The 19,532-nt window shown below is 38.3% G+C and overlaps 1 protein-coding gene across 1 annotated transcript in view; it reads left to right on the plus strand.

The window, feature by feature from the left end:
* Positions 1-19,532, plus strand: part of cntn3a.1 (contactin 3a, tandem duplicate 1) — a 90,830-nt gene that overhangs the window by 56,026 nt on the left and 15,272 nt on the right. Inside the window, exons 10-12 of the mRNA XM_014991357.2 lie at positions 3,654-3,786; positions 6,310-6,460; positions 13,991-14,118. Coding sequence (XP_014846843.2) covers positions 3,654-3,786; positions 6,310-6,460; positions 13,991-14,118 — 412 coding nt within the window. The remainder of the gene's footprint in view (positions 1-3,653; positions 3,787-6,309; positions 6,461-13,990; positions 14,119-19,532) is intronic.

Below are 19,532 nucleotides of genomic sequence, written 5' to 3' on the forward strand. Positions count from 1 at the left end.
AGAGAGGAGGACGAAGAGGGGGAGGCCAAGGGGGCCATTTGTTATTCCTCATTAGAATGGATCAGTCCTCTTCTTCCCCCCGCCTGCTGTTATCTCGCCATCTCCGTTGCTCCCTTTCTCTTTCTTCTTTCTCTTTCTAAGTTGTCGTCTCTCTCCTTCTCTCCACCTTCTTTTCTCCTCCCTCCGTGGGAATTAAATGGCACAGAAGAGGCCTGTCACTTCAAAATGTCACCCTGGAAAACAAGGACCCACTCAAGCTTGTATTTTTCCAATATGCCACCAGCTTACCTCCTTTTTAGTAATGTACATAAGAGCGTGTGATTTCCTTTCTGCCGCCCTCCGAGCTCCTCTGGTTGCCCTCCGCTGTGCAACTCTTGTCGTTGGGCTCAATTGGTTCAGCCGCTGCAAAAACACCATTACATATTCAGCGTACAAAGCAAGAGGTTAGTGTCTCCGATTTGCTTTCTCACGGCGCAGCTTGACGTTGTTTTGGTCTCAATGTGCTGCCGTGTATAATTAGAGTTGATAAAGCAGACAAATGGCTCCAATCTGATTTACTGTCAATGGTGCCAGCACTGTTTTTTTTTTTTTTTTAATCCAGGTGAAGCGCTTAGAATGGTTCAGTGTGGCACCAAACCACAAACATTCACAGGTACTGTTTATCTCTTTCTCCCTGTTGGGCTGCTGTGTGCTAAAAAGCATAATTTCTCATCTGCTTAGACAGAGTGAAGGTGCAGCTCAATGAATGTTAATATGATTGAGAAAAAATTGTTCTTTTACAAATCAATTTAAAAAGTAAAACGTCAGCAATATATTTCTAGCCTTGACACTATATCACATAACTCAGTTGGTCCGATCGATAGCTTCCATGGACACAGGTGAATAACATCTAACACTTCTATGAAAATAACAGGTCGCTATCAGGAGCTCAGGGAGTTTCGTTGGAACGCTGTGCGATAAATGCAGAACGGAATCTGTCCACCAACAGGTTGTGGATTTTCCTCATCGCTAAATATTCCCCAGTAAATGATTATTGGCATTTTAACAAAGCTTAATCAGTTGGGAATGGCAGAATCTCAGTGGGAGTTTAGGATTAATCGTCTGTCTGCACAGTCAGAAGACATCCAAACCTGATGTAATTTTTAATTTAGGCTGATGAACAGTCAGCTGAGAGAATGAGGTTTTCCAGGCTGAGCAGCTGCACCCAAGCCATCATCGAGTACAGCCTCGGATGCAATGGGATAAAACGTTGGAGACGGATCATTCTTGCCTCTCTTGCCTCGTGATCTATTGGTTGAGTCTGGGTTCAGCAGTTGCTAAGATGGTGCCGAGTCTAACGTTTTATGCAGATGGCATTAATGGGTGTGGCTTTTATTTGTAGGAAACGGTCATTTATTTTGAACTAGTTTAATGCTTCAGCATACCAAATTATTTTAGTCATGACCTTAACCTTTAGTCCTTGAAACCCAATAAAACATTTAATGGTCAAATAACTGTGTTAGACCTCACAAATGTAATATTGTTAAAAAAAAAAGTGCACAGCTTTTACAGAACAGCTGTAATGGCTGCAAAGAGCAGAGTGACATCATTGTAAACTCTCACTTTCATATCTGTATAGAGGCAGACAGCCTTTATCAGTATAACATATACAATTTTCACTTTTTGAATGTCTAGAATGAATTCACTCCTCAAAATATTCAACTCATCTGAAGCCCCCCCGCCCCCCATCTTTCTTTTCCTTCTCCCTATCACTCTTCTCCCTTCAGTAAACAGTTACTGCCAGTTATCTCCTGATGAAAAGAGTGGACTTGTTCTGTTCCACTCGAGAACTGCTGCATCCTTTACCACCCGGGGTCCCCTCTGGCTGAGGCCACAGTGCTAGCTCAGCCATGTGTAGCCAAGTTGTCTGCCTGCTGCATGCTTGAGCCGGCCGCGGAGGGAAATGCATTTGAAGATCCTCAGCAGTGTCACTGACTGATGTTCAGGGATAGTCCTTGCCTTTTCAAGTAGCAGTGCTGTAATGATTCCCGACGACAGACTGACTGGCGACAGGACCCTCTGGACCACTTTGCCAGTGACATTAAAAAGTCCAGGTACACTCTATAGAAGGATCAAGGGCAGGAACAATGAGTGCTGCCACACTTAAATTGACATAACTATAAAAAGGAAGCAGGTTCCAAAGCTTCTGAAGGTCAGAAGAGCACAGGGAAGAGAAGAACTTTGTTCAGCCTGTGCTATTAGTAAGTGCATGGCTGCCTTTGGAGAAGGGTGCATTTATTCCTGTTGATCTTATTCTTATATTGTCTAATTTCATTTCATTATTTTCTTATGTTGTCTTGTCTTTTTAGAATGGACCTCCGTCTGTGTCTGAGATAAAGATATGATTGATTGGTTAAACAAACAATGTTTTGTGCTGTTGCATTTTGTTTTCCACCACCAGCTGATTTTTTCTTTTGTCAGTACAAACAGCCTCCAGCGCTCAAGATTTGTGACTGATTCTTCTAAGATTTCATCAGCAAAGTCTCAATTAACAAACTCCCAAAGGAGAGAAAATTGTTGTCAAAGACCGAAATTGACTCTGCACATTTGTCAGAATGAACGCAAGAGGTCAGACGAGATAAATGCAAACTGCACAGCTATTTTTGTTCTTTAATGTGTGATGTTGTTGTTGTGCTATATTGGTGCTTAGATTTCTTATAAGAAAATATTCAAAAATTCATGTCAAAAAAGGGTAGCGTAAGTAGTAAATAAAGAAAAAATAAACTATCAGGAGGAAACTATCTACTGAGTTCTACTGGATAAAAACTAAACATTCAGATATTACAAAACAATTTTATATGCAATCAATAAAACTGATACAGAGGCTCAAAGTTTAAAGTGAAAACGCTGTTTCTAGAAAAAAAAAAAGGTTTCTGCAAGGCCTTAAAAAAGTCCTAAAATATCTCAAAGTTTTCAGCATCGTTAAGTAAACTCTGCTCTCAGAATAATTGCTTTAAGTGTCGTGAGACTGCGAGTGCAAAAACAAGAAAAATGATGCATGTCGCAGGGTTGAAGTCAGGTCAAGTTTATTTGTGTAGCACGTTTCCGTTCACTGCGCTTCATATGATGGAAACAAAATAACAAGAAAACAAAAAAAAGAAACTTTGCATTATAGTGTCAGCATAAAGAGAAGTAATGAAAAGTTGTAATTTAGACTAGAATTCATCTGTGCTCCCGTCGTTATTAATCAAAGGTAACTCCAAACATATAGGCTTTGCAGTTTTCTGGAGTTTATTATTTTTAAAATTATTAGATTAGAGGAACATAAAAACTGAACGCTGCTTCTCAGTACATTTCAACTAGGAGAGCTCTGATTCAACAACACATGTCTTTAATGTATGTCAATGCTGAGCCATCCTCCAGCTTTTACATTGTTTTATATCAGTGGTGATCAAAAGACTATACAAAATAACTGATAAACGCAAAGATTTTTTTTTTCAATTGTGAATTCACTATATTACCTCCAGCAAACTCTAATAGGAGATGATGTAAACACCAAAGTAAAAGTTTCACCACTGAGGTATTTCCTAAAACTTTTCTGAATATTGGAGCTTTGTCATTTGCGAATTACATAAAGCTGTTTTAAAAACTAATTTATGCATCTCTCCCTTCAGCAGGACAGAGTTCAGGTGAATAACGGAGTGCTGACAATCAACAACTTGAATCTGGCTGACATTGGGATGTACCAGTGTGTGGCGGAGAACAAGCATGGCCGCATCTTCACCAATGCTGAGCTCAGAGTCATTGGTAAGAGCGTAGAGGCAGCACATTTGTTGTGCATGTCAACCATTCTACATCTGGGTCGTCGATATAATTTTACCTAAAGCATTTTTCCTGCATGAATCAAAGCTATATTCCTGGCTTACGTTTATGTCTAAGCTCACATGGCACTTCTAATTTTCTGTTTTTGTTTTATACATAGAGTTTACAGACAGTCGTAACTTAAAAAAGAAGAAAAAAACTGCATCAACTTTACATTTTTAACAAATACATATAAATCCTCTACTTTGGGCACTGAGAGAGAAGGCAGCTGCTCGCCGCTAATTCTGAGTTTTCTCATTTTAAGTCTATTTTCAGATGTGTCATGTGCTGCATATCTTGATGCTGCTGTTTGTAATTTCCACTCTTAAGGGATAATAAAGGCTATCTATTTCTAAATCATTCTTTCCATGGGTGTTTCTAGCTTTTTGGGGGCACTGTGAAAGATCAAATTAGAAGCCCCCCTTTTTCATACGGCTGAGGAGTAAAGGGATTAGATCCTAACCAGAACTCGTTTGAGACCACAACAATCTTATGTAGACTAGTCATCTGTTTGACATGCGCCACACCACGCCGTGCATAACCTTGGCTAGCAAACCCAAGACCTGAGCTAGAGTGAATGTCTACATGTTGGGGTTAACAATGGAGTACTTCAGACAGTTGTAAAACATAAAAAAGCCATTAAAGATCATTGGCGAGGATGAGGATTCTGCCCATAAATATTATATCGTCACCAAATGAATGATTGCAGAGTTGTCCTCATGACAGCTGTTGACGTCCAACTGAAGGAACTACAGCTGGAGACTCACATGGCCTCCTGTCAGCACCGGCCTGTGAATCTGTAAAATTAAGGACACTTCAACGCTCATAGTATGTCTAATCATATTTGTCTGGCCAGCTACCGTCCAGTGTTTGGTTTTTCTCAAAGCTAGCATGTAGGCTGTATCCGTCAAAGCAAGATAATATCCAGCAAAAGAGGCCCTCCGGTGCCATCAGTGCAGGTCAAGAGTGACTTATAGGCCAAATTTCCCAGAAGCCTAATCTACACCAAAAGCTCCAAACATGGCTTGTTTAAATTCAGATCCTCAACTTCCCTTGGAACATGGGAGGTGAGTTCAGGATGTTGCTAACAGGATCTACTGCCAAATGTTCCCACTTAGCTCTGTGACAGATCTCTTATTTGTCACAGAGCCAAAATGTTGTTGCTCTCAATCAATTAAATTTCCCCCTTTTCCAAATTAAGAAATATCCTATAATACTCAGGCTGATGAACACATTTCTTGAATGTGCCATCTCAATTAGTCATTTCCATTAGAATCCTGAATGAAAGGAGCATATATTTGTTAATCGGTGCTAAAATACTTTGTGATAAGATCACGTTTTAATTGTAATTCAATGAAAAATATAGGCACATTAATTTAAAAAGCTGTTTGACTGTTTGACTGACTAAAAAGTGGGTTCGAAAACAGATCCATATAATTAGAAAAAGTTCATATGGCTACTTCAACAAGCAGAGTGAGAAACATATCAGCTTTTATTTTTTTACTGTGTAGATATTTTCTATGCAAATGGCATTTGAGGTATTTAATCAAAGTAGCATTTTTTCACATGCTGAAAAAAAAATCACTTCATGTTTTCATTGATGCAGTCTCAGTCGTTAGCAGCGACAGTATGACACCGAGGTTTTTGGGATGGAAAAAATTAGGAGTAAGAGCTACTTCTCTTCCTTGTACTGCTGGTTTGTTAGAGTGAAAACAGAACTGACTGGCAAGTCAACCTTCTTGTTTATAGGAATTATTTCTATTCAACTAATTACAAACATAACATGCTTTATCTCTAGTCAATCAACTAAGTCCTTTCACTTTAGTCATTGAAAACATAATTAGTTTAAAACCTTAAAAATCCTTCTCCCGTAATCATATAGCTAACTTAAGTCTTCTTTCTGACTTTAAACGAGTAAAAAAAATAAATAAAAAATAACGTCACGTTTGCATTTCCCATGCAGTGTCAAATAATGACATTTGATGCAGCATGTGCACCGTGTCGCTGATGCCACACTGTGTTCTCTTTAAAGAGCTTTTTGCTGAGTCGGTGCACGTCTAAAACAGCTTCAGATGGTGGTGCATTAGTAATTAGGGGCCTAAAGAAGCAGCAACAAAGCCTTAGCCTTGTTTAACATTCTCTCATTTTAGCTTTTACAGCCCCCAAAGCTCAACTCTCAATGCATAATGTCCTTCTAAAAAAGATTCGCGCAACTAAAATCAAAGGAAATGCACCCTTGAAAATTACGTACCGTGATTCATTTATGAGTGCGTCTCTGGGTGTGTGCAAACAAGAGCATGAGCGTTCAGAGAGAGCAGGATGCGAGTGCTGCTGACCCGCCTAATGGATAGAGTGACCTTCACATCTTAGGAAACTCCTCAGTGCTCTTCCTCGGTCGCTCCGTTTCCATTTTCTTTTCTTTCTCTTTTGCCTCAATCAATAAATTTAACCTTCCTCCCCGGCCTGCAGCTATTGCTCCCGACTTCTCCCAAAACCTGTTGAAGACACAAACGTTGGCCCGACAGGGCGGCGATGTCCTGATCGAATGCAGGCCCAGGATGTCTCCTCGCGGCGTGATTTCATGGAGGAAGGGGAACGAAGCACTGCGCGAGAGCCACAGGTACCAGGTTACTTTCTTTGCCGCTGTCGGTTGAGTTTGTCTGTTCTACAAGCGGAGGAAGATTTAAAAGTCTTATTTAATTTCATCCTACTTGATATTCATGCTGACAAACTGTGAAGAACAGAATCACAGTGTGACACAATATAATTTGCATTGCATAACAGGGTCCGCTCTTCACTCCCTTCCCCGTTATCTGCGTTTCTTTCTTGGGCTCTGTTGTACTTTCCTCCTCTGGCAGGTCTCTGCTCTGTTTGTTTAAGGTAATTGGGTGTTTCTAGACTGCAGCATTCAGATCGATGTGCCGATCCATCAGCTCATTAGCAGTATGTAAGGCCCAGAGGGTCGTTAGAGCACAAGGCAACCGGTGATACAGACCACCAGCAAGACGTGGAGGAAGGGGATCAAATGGCCCAAAAGGGCTTATCAATGGGTTGCTGCTGTGCTCACGTTCTTTTGTCATGGCGGTGGGAACACCAGGGGAATGCGCCGGACACCTTGTTTCATTAGACATCGTGTTAAAGAAAAATCAATGCAGCGCCTCCATGAGCTAAGAGAAGATAGGAAAGGAGAAGAAACTGTTAATCAGGCAGAGAAAACCGTTCCTTGTCTGAAAGCAAAATTGTGTTCTAGGTATCAAAGATTGGCAACTGGTCAGATCTATGGTGATCATGCTCACATTGCAGTAGAAAGGTTTTCATTTGCATTCGTAAAACTGAAGCTTGAAATGTGATCAAACTCTGGATGTGATCACATAATATATATATATATATATATATATATATATATATATATATATATATACCGTATGTTTTCCACGCTCCTTCAACTTTCCTTCGGGGGAGAGGGGGATGGGGGGGACGCCGATTTATGTTTTCGCATCCACCTGAATAATGTGTAGTTGCGCCACTGAACGGAGTAATTACAAATAATTATTTTCCTGCAATATAAGTATGTGTCTTTATCCTGAATTTATCTCTTGTATGGGACCCTTATAATTAAACCTATACATAAAATTAAAAATATATATATCTGTATATTTTCAAAATGTGAATACGTATACAGGATATATTTTTGGACACCAAATTTTATGAAAACAAAACAGGAGATCAGCATAGGAGAAGTCTGCAGAAAATGTTTACACAATTGAAAATGGCTACAACATTTAAATAATACACTCTGTTTATTAAACACGCATACATAAAATGTGTTATTATTTAACTGCCTAAGTTTCTGTCTGTAGTCTGTAGAGTGCCTCACAACTAGTGAGTGGCAAAACTAGTTATGAATAGGGAAAAATTACATGTTTTTTTATTTTTTTGTTTTTCCTTTACTGCCTTCTGCTTGCATCACAACACAGATTGTATATGATGGACATAAAATACACAGCTTAGTGTGGCCACAAAATATGATTTTAATGTCAGTTTCCTTTTAAAACGTCAACACTAACCGTCCAAAATGTTGTCATGGTGATGTTCAAAATCTGAAACCAATTTATTCCTACTCTTAAATGAAGAGGGTTTTGGTAAAAAAAGGGCAATTCAAAGAGAACACTTCCAGTTGTTGGAACACTAATAGAAAGACCTTCTCAAACACACGAGGAGTCAGGCCAACAGGCAGTAGTTTTCCATTGAAATCCCCCGTAATGTAAATCTTCTTTCACAGTCCTAACACGATTCAAAACTTCAACCAGATTAAACTTGTAGGAACAGAACCATCGTGAAGTGCAGCTGTACTATAATTGTTGCTCTAGTTTCTCTTTTGTCTATGCAAATGACTCATATTGTGTTTGACAACATTCTTATTTTTAGCAGAAATAAACCAGCGAGAGGCAGAGCACACCAGCTGGCACATGCAGGAAACTGGCGGGGGTGCATATTTCTCATTTGATATGGGATTAATTGTTCAACAGCCTCGGCAGCTTTGCCACGTCTAACCTCTGGTGCATCCATCTTCCAGAACAGCGGGGGTGCCACAGGTTTAGTCATCTCTCACCTCCACCTGGCAAGCAAGATGCTCGGGACGCCGAACACGCGATCGCGTTTCGTCAATTCCAAACTGGACAAAAGATGTTTTATGTGCGGGGACATCAGCAGAATCGGGCGCGGGATTATATGTTCCGAAATGTCTGCTAAATGTGTAGCCCAGCTTGCTGATTTATCAGCCTCTAAAGCATTGGAAGGAAAATGCATCTAAGCCGCAGCGTGCAATATCAATCATACCCATAAAAGCAAGATTTCCCATATGAGATTTAATATCCCACCCTTGCCCTGAAGTGGGTGAGCCGCATGCAGGATGTTCGGATTTTACATTATTGCAACTTCTCTCGCCCGCCTGCTCCCCTTTTCCTGGCTTGTTAGCATTTACTTTCCCTACATTGAAACGAGGCAGTTTCCCGCACCATTACAGCGGTGCCACAGTGCTGATCCATCCTACTGGCTTAGCTAAAGTACCCATAATTCTTTCTAATCTTCCAGGGATAATGTCTTCAAGCCTCCGAGATAGAAGAAAACAAATCATCTAAGAACAACGCGGTATCCGATTAGTTAATAAAATCATGCCGGGACTATACTTAAGTCAGCTCATATCCAGTTCACATATAACCAGATATTCCTGGGGATGCTCGGCACTTACAGTGTGCAGGAAGTGATGAGGTTAGCGGTAAAGCGCTTACCCTAATTAAATTTCACTGCTGACCACTGCCAGCAACTGGGAAACGGATATAAGGAATAGAGCTCCGGAATATTACCCCGAGATGAAACCGCTGTGTTTAAGAGTGTTGTGCTAAACACTCTGTGCTGTTCTTTTGTCATATTATGAATCAATTTATAATCCTCCTACTGCGAGGTGGAAATTTTCCAGTTGTGTTACTAGAAACGGATTCAGCAGTTCAAGAGAAGCATTTAAGCTGCACTTTAGAAAATTGTGAGCCGTTTGTAATATACCGAGTTAATTACACAATTCTTCTGAAGTGGTTAAAATAATGTTTTCATTTACAGCCTCTTGGTTTTTTTTTTTTTTTGTGTAACACTGCAGAGAGACTTTTAGATTACAACCGATAGCTCACTTTTAATGCCGGGCCAGCAAAGGGTTGAGGTAAAGTGCGTGTTTACTCTTTCACACCACCCTGGGTTTTATGTACCCCTCACATTTCACCCCAGTACCTTAATTGCTTTAGAGCAGCCTTAAAAAAAAAAGGAATCAAGAGTGAGCGCATTTCTGAAAGATATTTTTCTTCGCACATCCTATCCTTCTCTCCGTTTCTTTGTAGCTTTGGTGGGGAGGGAAGCCTGACATTGTCGTCTCCAAGAGTTCATTGGCAAGCCTTATCCCAGTGACATCTCATATCCATAACTCTTTGTTATAGGCCATTACAAAGAAAGCCCTCGGTTCACTTAGGAGAAAATACGTCCGGCTCCGCGGGGACTAGGCGATGTTGTAAAGACTAATGTACTTTAATTCTTCATCCTTTAAAGCAATACAGGTCATTCCTGATCATTTTAAAAAGCCCATCCTCCCCTAAAAGGGGTCTTAAAGAAAAGGATGAGTTCAGGCACCTTTAAAACGGTTATATTTTTTAAAAAGTGTCTTAACCCCCATTACCGTTTACAGTTTAAACAATGACAAGGGAGTTTCTAGTAAGTATTTCATTTGGGAAGGAGAAGGGAGATGATCCGTTTCGTAAGACGAGGTGCAGTTACCAGCAAAAAGGTAAATCAAGTTATGGTTTGAAAAATACAGTTCCTGTTGCTTTACGATGTCAGAGTGAACAGAACACAGAGTAAAGCCTATTTCATATGTCCTCATCCTGCTGGAGCTTAAAGCCTCACTGACAATATTTTCTTTGTAAAGGATTGGCAATTATGACGTCATGCTAAGAATAGCAACCATCCATCCGTTGTCTATACCCGCTTTTCCTTGAAGGGCAACGGTACACAGAGGTCAGACAACCACTCACGCACAAACTCATATGTAGGGGAAAATTAGATTAACCTAAAAGGCATGATTTTGGTGTGCGTAAGGAGGTTAGAGTACCCAGAGTACTGAGACTGAGAACATTCAAACTACATGCAGGAAGACTTTAGGTTGCATTTTGAACACAGGACTTTCTTGCTGAAATTGACTTCTATGTTCAGAAAATGACTAAAACTTACTAGAAATCTGTGAAACTGCAAAAAGTTACAAAAGAAAATGTTTCCTGTCTGGAAGAGGCGGATTTTGTGAGGGGATATTTTGCTTTATATTGCACACATAAATAATATACAGCTGTTAACAAATGTATTTCCTAGTCAGTAAATGTTTAAGTGTTACTTTTTTTTTTTTTTGCACTTCGACACAGACAACATGTGGTAAAGATCAAATTAGGACTTTAAAATTAGAATCTCAGCTGAACAGCTGTTTCACATCAGGAAACATTGATTTGTTCTCATGAACTTTACTGGATTTCACATGTTTGCAATACCTTTGATGCCTTGCCAAATTAATTATTAGCTCAAGACACAGTGGGACTCTATTAACAGAGGGATTTGTTTTTTATTGCCTCTGTAGGTAATTTTTATGTCTGAATTGGTACAGGCAGCTTTGACTGACTAATTCTGTAATTGTGTTTCCACAAATCTGCAAGGCATTAATAAAACAGCTGTTCTTTGATGTCGAAGATCTCCACAGCCCTTCTTTAAATATTCAACAATAACCAGAAATGCTTGTAGGCCTTTTTTTATCAGCATTTTCTTTTCCATCTGTTGGCAGGCCATTGTTGTAGTTGCCTTTAATTCCCTTTTTAAGCATCTGTTTTTCAGATTTATCTGGTTTAAAGATGCCAAATACCACAGAACATATTGGTATTTTGTGTTTGATATGTCTGGTTGCTACGTAATCAAACATCCTATTTGATTCTTTATGAAGTCGCAAAAGTCCCTTTGTGAGAGGCTGCCGAGAAAATACTTTTGTTAAAGTTATTTTTTCTTTGCAATAAAACTCATATTCACACATTCCCTCAATTTCAAACATTTGGTATCTGTAGGTGAAATATTAATAACACATTGTAATTCAGAGAGAGGCGACCATTAGCACCGCCAAAGGGGTGATAGACAAAAGATTCTCACAAAACATTTGCAGCCCACTTTTGTTTGGACAGTTCCTCTTAGTCAGAAGCTTTTGTTGCATATTTGAAATATTTAATAGTAACATAATCAAAATCACTGCATACCATACATGGAAAATGCCATTAAGCAGCTTTTGTTTTGTGGATATAAATGAAGACAGTGACTGTTTGCATGCAGGAGCTAGGTTGCTACATCATCTTTTCATAGAATCTGTTTCCAAGTCCACATGGATATGTACTGAGTAAAAAAAAAAAGAAATAAAAATCTCTAATTTGGAAAGTATTTTCCAAATTAGAAAATACTTTTGTCTTTGGATAAGATTTGCAAACTGCACAGAAAAATGTTCACAACACCTACACTTGTTTAAATAAGAGCTACGTTCTTTATTATTTAACTCACAACAAAGAACCTGTAATAAATAATAATCTCCTAATACCTTTCATGTATAAATATCACAATCGGGACCTCCTCATTAGGATTCTTCTTCTTCTTCTGTCTATCAAGTCTGTAAAGTTTGCCTGTTAAATCGAGGCAGCTCAGACATATAAAACTGGAGATATCGCTGGGAAAAAATACAATTAAAACATCAAAAGTTATACTATGTGTAAAACATATATTTTATATTTACTCAGATAAACTAAAACGAGAAAAAAGAATCAAGTTTTCTGAATTATAAACGGGACATTATCAAACTGTTTTTGTTGTGGTAAAATCAACAGATGTGGAGTCAAGCCCAAACAGTTTTGCATGTGAAACAGTCACGTTAATAAATTAAACATAAGCAATCAGCTCCAGATACAGAACTGATTAGTTCCTTTAAAAGGTTGAGCTTGTGAACGGATTGCATTTGAATGTGTTACTTTCTCGATAAAGAGTTCCTTGTTGGTACAAAAGCTTGCTGTTTTGTTTACATCTCATTTAAATTGGCACCGTCTCATCTCTTTTCCTGTGATCCATGGCTGTACAATGCCCCAGTAACCCGTCAAACATGGCAACCCTAGTGCCTGCTGCGAGACAAAGTGGCAGCTGGTGGAGTCGCGCATTTATTGTCTGGGTGTTTCAGAGAGTAATACAGCAGCGCATATTAGTCAACGATTAGGAAAAAAAACAAAAAAACATTAATTTCGAACATTCTACATGAAATCAAAGCCAAAATCAGTCTGTAAAGATTTACGTTGTATTTTTACCGATAGGAGTGTTCATCAAACATGCAATAAATTAAGAAATAAGAAGCTCAATATTTGTAATTGCCTCAATGTGTCATATTGATTTACTTAGCAAAGTAAGGAAATAATTAAACTGTTCAGACTCAAACTGTAATCATTTAACCTTTGACATTTCAGAACTGACCTTCCTATTGCAGAAAACGAATGACTACACAGCACAGCTCTTCTGCCTTTCACGGGATTTAATAGATTAGAATGTCATGCATTGCTTTTACTAATTACAAAGTTCAAAAAAGAAGAGCTGAAGGAAAATATGTTGTTTAAAACCAGCTGGAATGCACTGATAATAGAGAGCGCATGAGCTGTAAAAGTGAACCGAAGGTGATAAAATGCAGTACTTTTTAAACACGTTAAACCAGACAAGTGATGAAGTTTCATTTGAGAGCAATCTATGAATAAATGTCTTTAATGACACCATCTACAGGAATGAAAGCGGCGGGATTTTCTTTTAATCTTTTTGTTCAGTATGGACTCAGGTTTTTACAAATGGTAAAAGAATGTATTTTCACACTCAAGCAGTTAATTACCTTAGTCAGCCGCACCTCTCTAAAACATTTGAATTCGTAAATCATTTAGTTTTCCTAGGTATTTGAGGATCCTAATCTTCTTAAGTGTTTTCTTTTCATTTACTTCATCCTTGACTGAGATACTGCACAAACAAAAACGCAGTAAAACAAATAATTGCATTTCTCCTAAAAAGCTATTTCCACCCACAATTGCAATCTTTTTCAATGACATCCCTTTTAAAACAGTCGCAAAGCATAACAGTTACATTTCACCGAAGCTTTAAAAGGTGCCCCGTGTCACCGAAGTAAAATAACACAAATCCCAAATATTATGAAAGTCTTGGAAAATATGTATGACTTGTATCATTTTTTTTTTCTGTGTACTAAACCAAAAAAAATTCAGCACTTTTGATAAGCACAGTTGATCCCTGTCACCGTTGTCATGAAGTCAAGATGTGAATTTTGCCCCATGAAATGATTTTTTTTCTCTCTCTCTCTCTTCACTTATGAACTTGAGGGTGACAGATCAAACTGTAACACTTCACACAGAGCTTCAACTTCCATCAAGCTGACACACAACCTGATGAAAAGTTCACGCACCACTTTGGCTGTTTTTAGACTTTGAACTTCTTATTCCACTTTTAACATGGAGTTTAATGGTAATATGTGGTGTTTTTTTTTTTTTTATCCCTACAGAATCATGGTGCTGGATAATGGAAGCCTGCGGCTATCCAATGTCACTAAAATGGATGCTGGGATCTATACGTGCGTAGCCAGAAACCAGTTTGGAGTAGCGAGCAGCTCTGGGAGCCTTTTCGTTAAAGGTAAGTTCTTGAACTGGTTTGAAACATTTGCATTTGCTTGCTGACTGTTGCTGATTGTTATTCCCATATTACAGTTTCAAGGCATGTGTCCAAACATTGTACTAAACAAATTAACAGCACCTATTTTATTGATAAGAGGCTGGAAGAACCTCTATCTCTAAAAGTGTCTTGGACCACTTCCATTTAACTGAATGTTAAAAATTAAGTTGTGCTTAAGAAAATGTAAAGACTAATCATGGTTTGATGTGGTCCTATTTCAATCAATGCAAACAAATAAAAAAAGCATAAATATTAATTTTTACATTATTTAATTGTAAATAAAAAAAGCAATTACCATAGTTTTTATCAATATGTATAGGATTTCACCACGTATCCAGCATCAAACTGACTATAAATTTGGTTTGATGTTGTCAATAATAAAGGATAAACTGGTGTTGACCCTACATATGTACGCAGATTATACAACAATTTAACCACTTGAAATTGGTTCATGTGGTTTAGAATTTAAAAAAAATAACACTCTACTGGCATCTAAATTACTTTAGATTGTTTGAGACAGATAATGCGTTGTGCTAAAATGCACTGTAGAAGCACACATTTGGGGAATTCCCCACTATTCTGGAAGCTTCCTTGAGACGCAAGACTAGCCTGTTATGCTTAGTGAGCTGCGTAGTTTATGGCTGCTAAAAAAATCTGGACTCCGCCCTGCAACTTTTAAACAAAACCAGACATAAAAAAAATGCATTCGCTGTTTCACCCTAAAGCAATTTCAATATTCCCTTAATGTCTGTCCTTCGTATTCATTCAGTCTGCAACAAATCTAGTGCTTTAGAAGAAGGCGCAGAGTTCTGGGCTCGCCATTTGCATGGAGAGTGGCCTAGTTTCTGTAGTATCCTGCAGAGCAATTTCACAGATATTACACTCATTCTGTTTTTACATCAAAAGTGTTGGACCAGAGTCTATGAATTAGTTAGTTAACTAATAAGTGCCCTGACTCCTGCATATGCAATGATCAAAGGTGGTAATAAGAAATTGCACCATTTATTCAGCTAAATTCCCCTAATTTTATTTTGATAGCAGTAAAGATAACCTTTGTGTATGAAGGTAATAAGGCAGGGCAGCAGAGATATTTCTTTCCATGGGAAACATTGTTTTTGTGGCACACAACCTCACATCGTAGAAGCTGATTTCCACTTAACTACTTATCCTGTGCAGCTAATTTGCATATTTTCAAGAACGTGAGTGCAGCCGCCTCAATGCACTTCATCTGTGGGTTAGGCTCTGTTCAACAGACTCAAGTAGCAATGTTCAATATCCATGCTAACACGAGAAAAGGATTCCTGTAAAACTGACCATCGTGACCTGTGCCTCTGTGGTCACTGAGACGGTAAGCAAAGCAAACCTCCAGCTAAAGATAAAATACGGATTAAATGGAAAGGTTGCTGCGTATATTACACATCCCTTCATAAAGGAACTAGAAAGAAAAAAAAAACTGACAGAAATCTGCATATCAAGACAACGCCAGACGGTTGTATCCAGTGTCACTGTTAATGCGGTGAAAAAGATGGAACATAAGATCCACCGCAGAGGAAGCCTCAGACACATACATTTCCAGGAACCACATTCCACTGCAGTCTTTTGCATTGATTTGTTACACATTTAAACTGAGCGTGCGACAAAGCACAGCAAGCGGATATTTAGGTTTCCACGACGGAGCCACAGGCTGTTGGAGTACAGAGCCTGGACTGAGCTGTCACTGAGCGAGGGATTGCAGTCAGACGCTGCTGTAACCCAGAGGCCTTAGAGGGTTTGCTATTTTAGGTTCCGTCTTTTAGCTGCAGATGACAATCTTACTTTTTCCCTGTCTGTCCTGTCAATCTTATAAGATTCTAATCTGGTGAGTTGAAGAGCAGGCCAAAAAGACAGGAAAAGTTCAAAAAGAGGAAAAAACTTTATGAAGTGTCATCATCATACTCTGTTTTAAATTCTAATTGGTGCTTTTTTAAAATCATTTAACAGAGATTCTAACACATCAGATGATATAAAGCTATTGCTTTTTTAGCCATAAAAAAAGCAATAGCTTTTCCTTTTGGAGTAGATATATGTTTAAATGCACAAAAGGGACATGAATTTGAAAATAATTGCATGTAGAATAGAATAGAAATGCACTTTACTGTCCCACAGTGGGAAAATTACATTGTAAGAGTGGCAAAATAAAGGCAACCGAAGCATGTAGATCCAAACAAACATAAAACCATAAAAGTATATACAAGTGTATATATATATATATATATATATATATATATATATATATATATATATATATTCTACCTCTTTCACTCTGTTCAAGTAAGTAGCTTTTTTAACTCAGAACATGAAAAGCAAACTTTTTCCGGGTTTCTGTTTATCTGAAATCTGATTTTGAGAAACGTGGATCAGCTGCTACACACTGATGTTCAGATATTGCGAGAGGAAATGTCTGTGATTGTCTTTACTACAATTTGGGGGCAATCATTCGAAGCCCTGAAATCTTGTTATTGTTTTTGAATCTACATTACAAGCCCTATGAGTCACCTGATTGTTCCAGCAGATGTACACACACACAGAGAAACAAAGAACTCGTCTATTTTATCCAATAATTTATTTATGTCTACTTCCTAACGGGCAGAGGAAACAAGTACAAGCAAACAGCATCTAAGCAACATAGAAACTCCTTTTGTTTCCTCTCCTTTATGCCTTTTATCAGACACAAACTTTGGATCCCTCTGACTCTCTCATCTTATTTTGATGCCTCCAGCCACCACTTAATGCTTTATCCTATCTGTAAGATGAGATATGAGAGTTATTTTTCCAAAAAACACTCTCTACAAGATCTGTCACACAAGTGCTTCTTTCTTTTGAAAACATTATTTTATTACCACACCATCTCACATCAAATAAACTAATTTCCAGATACAGTAACTACCGTATTTTCAATTTTTTTTTTTTTAAAAACTGGAAACGTACATATATAAGCCGCACTGGGCTATAAGCCGCAGGTATCTCCGCCGCTCCCGGTTTTCCATAAGGACCCAACAGAGGGCAGCAGAGGGCTGCGTCCTAATAAACCTGCTGGATTTATTAAGGACGCAGCCCTCTGTCTCCAAAGCCGAACAATGGTTTTGTGGCTCTATTTCCCTCCTGTACTGCCAGATAGATAGCCCTCAACTTAAAAGCTGCATCATATGAGTGCCTGCTTGTTCAAAGTTAGCACATTCTTCTTTGATTTACAATTTTGACTTCCAATGATTCACTTCCTGCTAAAGAGCCCCCTGCTGGCGGTTGAAGAAAATCCACAGAAAAGCCACACCGGGCTATAAGCCGCATGGTTCAAAGCGTGGGAAAAAAGTAGCACCTTATAGTCCGAGAAATACGGTAAATATGTGATTTCCAGTTGATGTAAAGAGCTGTTTACTTGAAAATGTGTTCTCTGGGGATTTAATTCTTAATGTCAGTGTTTTATGTAAAGTTACTGCCTGATATTTTCATATTTATTATCATACCTACTACAAATATTGCCATGCACCAATGTCTGATATTAAAACTATAGTTAAGTATTTGAATATTATTATTTTTTCGCCTACCTTGCTGTTACTCAAGTTGTTCTTATGCGATCTATGGCACAACTTGTTTCTAATCTGTAGATTATAGCTTTTCTCAGGGCTCCTTGAAAAGACTCTTGGAAACACTCAAACTCGGTCTCTTTTTTGAACAATTTCTTTTCTTATCCGGTTCTCTGTTTAAAGTCTAAAAATGAGTAGGTCTTTGTGACATGCTCCACAGTAGCCTTTGGCATCAGTCCATTGGTTCCTTTTGAATGAAGCAGCTCTGGAGCCTTGATAAAGTAAATGGGGGCTAGGAAGCTTTTCAAAGATCGCTGTGCTTTTCAGGGCGTTTTAGTCAGCTATAGTTGAACAGCTGATTGGTACATTGAAGTGATGATAAAAGCCAGTCAGACAGATGGGCCAAAACTTTTTTTTTTCCTTTGCATATTCTGTAGATTCAAAGAACTCTTGCTGTTAAGAGTACTTCAGAGAAGTATTGAATTTTTTTTTTCACATCTTGTATTGTTACAGCCACAAACTTCAATTAACCTTTTAGAAACTGAACATGAAAGACCAACACAAAGCAGCACATTGTGAAGAGAAAGGAAAATCCTAATAGATTTAAGTGGCTCTGATTCGGCTGTATGCTTAAGGTGGTTGTCTTGTCAGAGGCTGAATGTCATCTTAGTTAGGATTGCCAAAGCTCAGTCAAGGTGACAAATATGAAACCTAATAATGTGATGGAATCTGGAGAAAGAGCAATTTTCTTTTGACTGGAAATGACATTAAGTTAAGGAACTTGTCACTTTGTAATTATTACTCAAAGAAAGTAAAGCAGAGGTGATGCTTGCTCATTGTTAGTGACCTCTGGAAGTAAGACAAGACTCTTTACCTTCTCCCTCCTGCAATGTTTAATTCATAACTGTTTCTCAAAGTAGCTCATAGTCCTGCTTGGTTTGTTTAAGATTTCAGTGTATTAAGGTCAGACACTGCAGTACAAGGGATTTTCTAGGTATTTCTAAAGAGCAAAGTCAACACCACTGGTCTATTAAAATGCCTTTTGGTGGTTCCTCTTAGCATGCTTTCTGGATTAGGGGTTCAAACAGAAGGCCTGTTTTCCTCTTATCTTCTGCACACTTTACATGCACAAGAAGTCTGCTGTAACAGATATATATATATATATATATATATATATATATATATATATATATATATATATATATACACACACATACACTGATGGATAAATGATGCATAAAGCGCATAAAGCTACTTTGTACAATAAACGTATAAAAAATTTGCACAGAATTTAAAAACTGTCTAGCATTTACTTCATGCTCCCCCTGTTGTACCAGAAGCATATTTATAAATCGCTGATCAGCACAATTAAAACCAGATTCAAACTAGATATCTTGACTCTTTCTGTTTAGCACGCTTTGATCAACACTTTTCTCTCATTTAGTTTCACAGTGCCAGTGTGGTTGATTGAACAACTGTGCAAGTAAGTACAATAAAATCAGTCGGAAAAAGGGAAGTCTACTCAGAAATAAGTCGCCGTTTTATTCTTCTACACTAACTTGTGCTCCTTGTAAAAGTGCCCAAATTAAAATGGTCAAACAATGAAAGCGAGCGTGTTTAATATGCAACAGTTCAAATCAAAAAAAGCTGAAGAGCTGATTAGCAAATGAGGAGCAGGTGGCTCATTATAAACAGGGTGCAGCTTTTGAGGGAAGGCAAGTCACCAAGCTGAGGAAAAAGGAGCGGTATATAAACGGATATGGCCTACCTAAATAAAGCAAAGCACAACCAAACTCTCAGAGATTGTGACAC

This window comes from Poecilia mexicana, unplaced genomic scaffold (assembly GCF_051168715.1).
Source record: "Poecilia mexicana isolate PSO_F unplaced genomic scaffold, ASM5116871v1 scaffold_7, whole genome shotgun sequence".
NCBI lineage: Eukaryota > Metazoa > Chordata > Actinopteri > Cyprinodontiformes > Poeciliidae > Poecilia > Poecilia mexicana.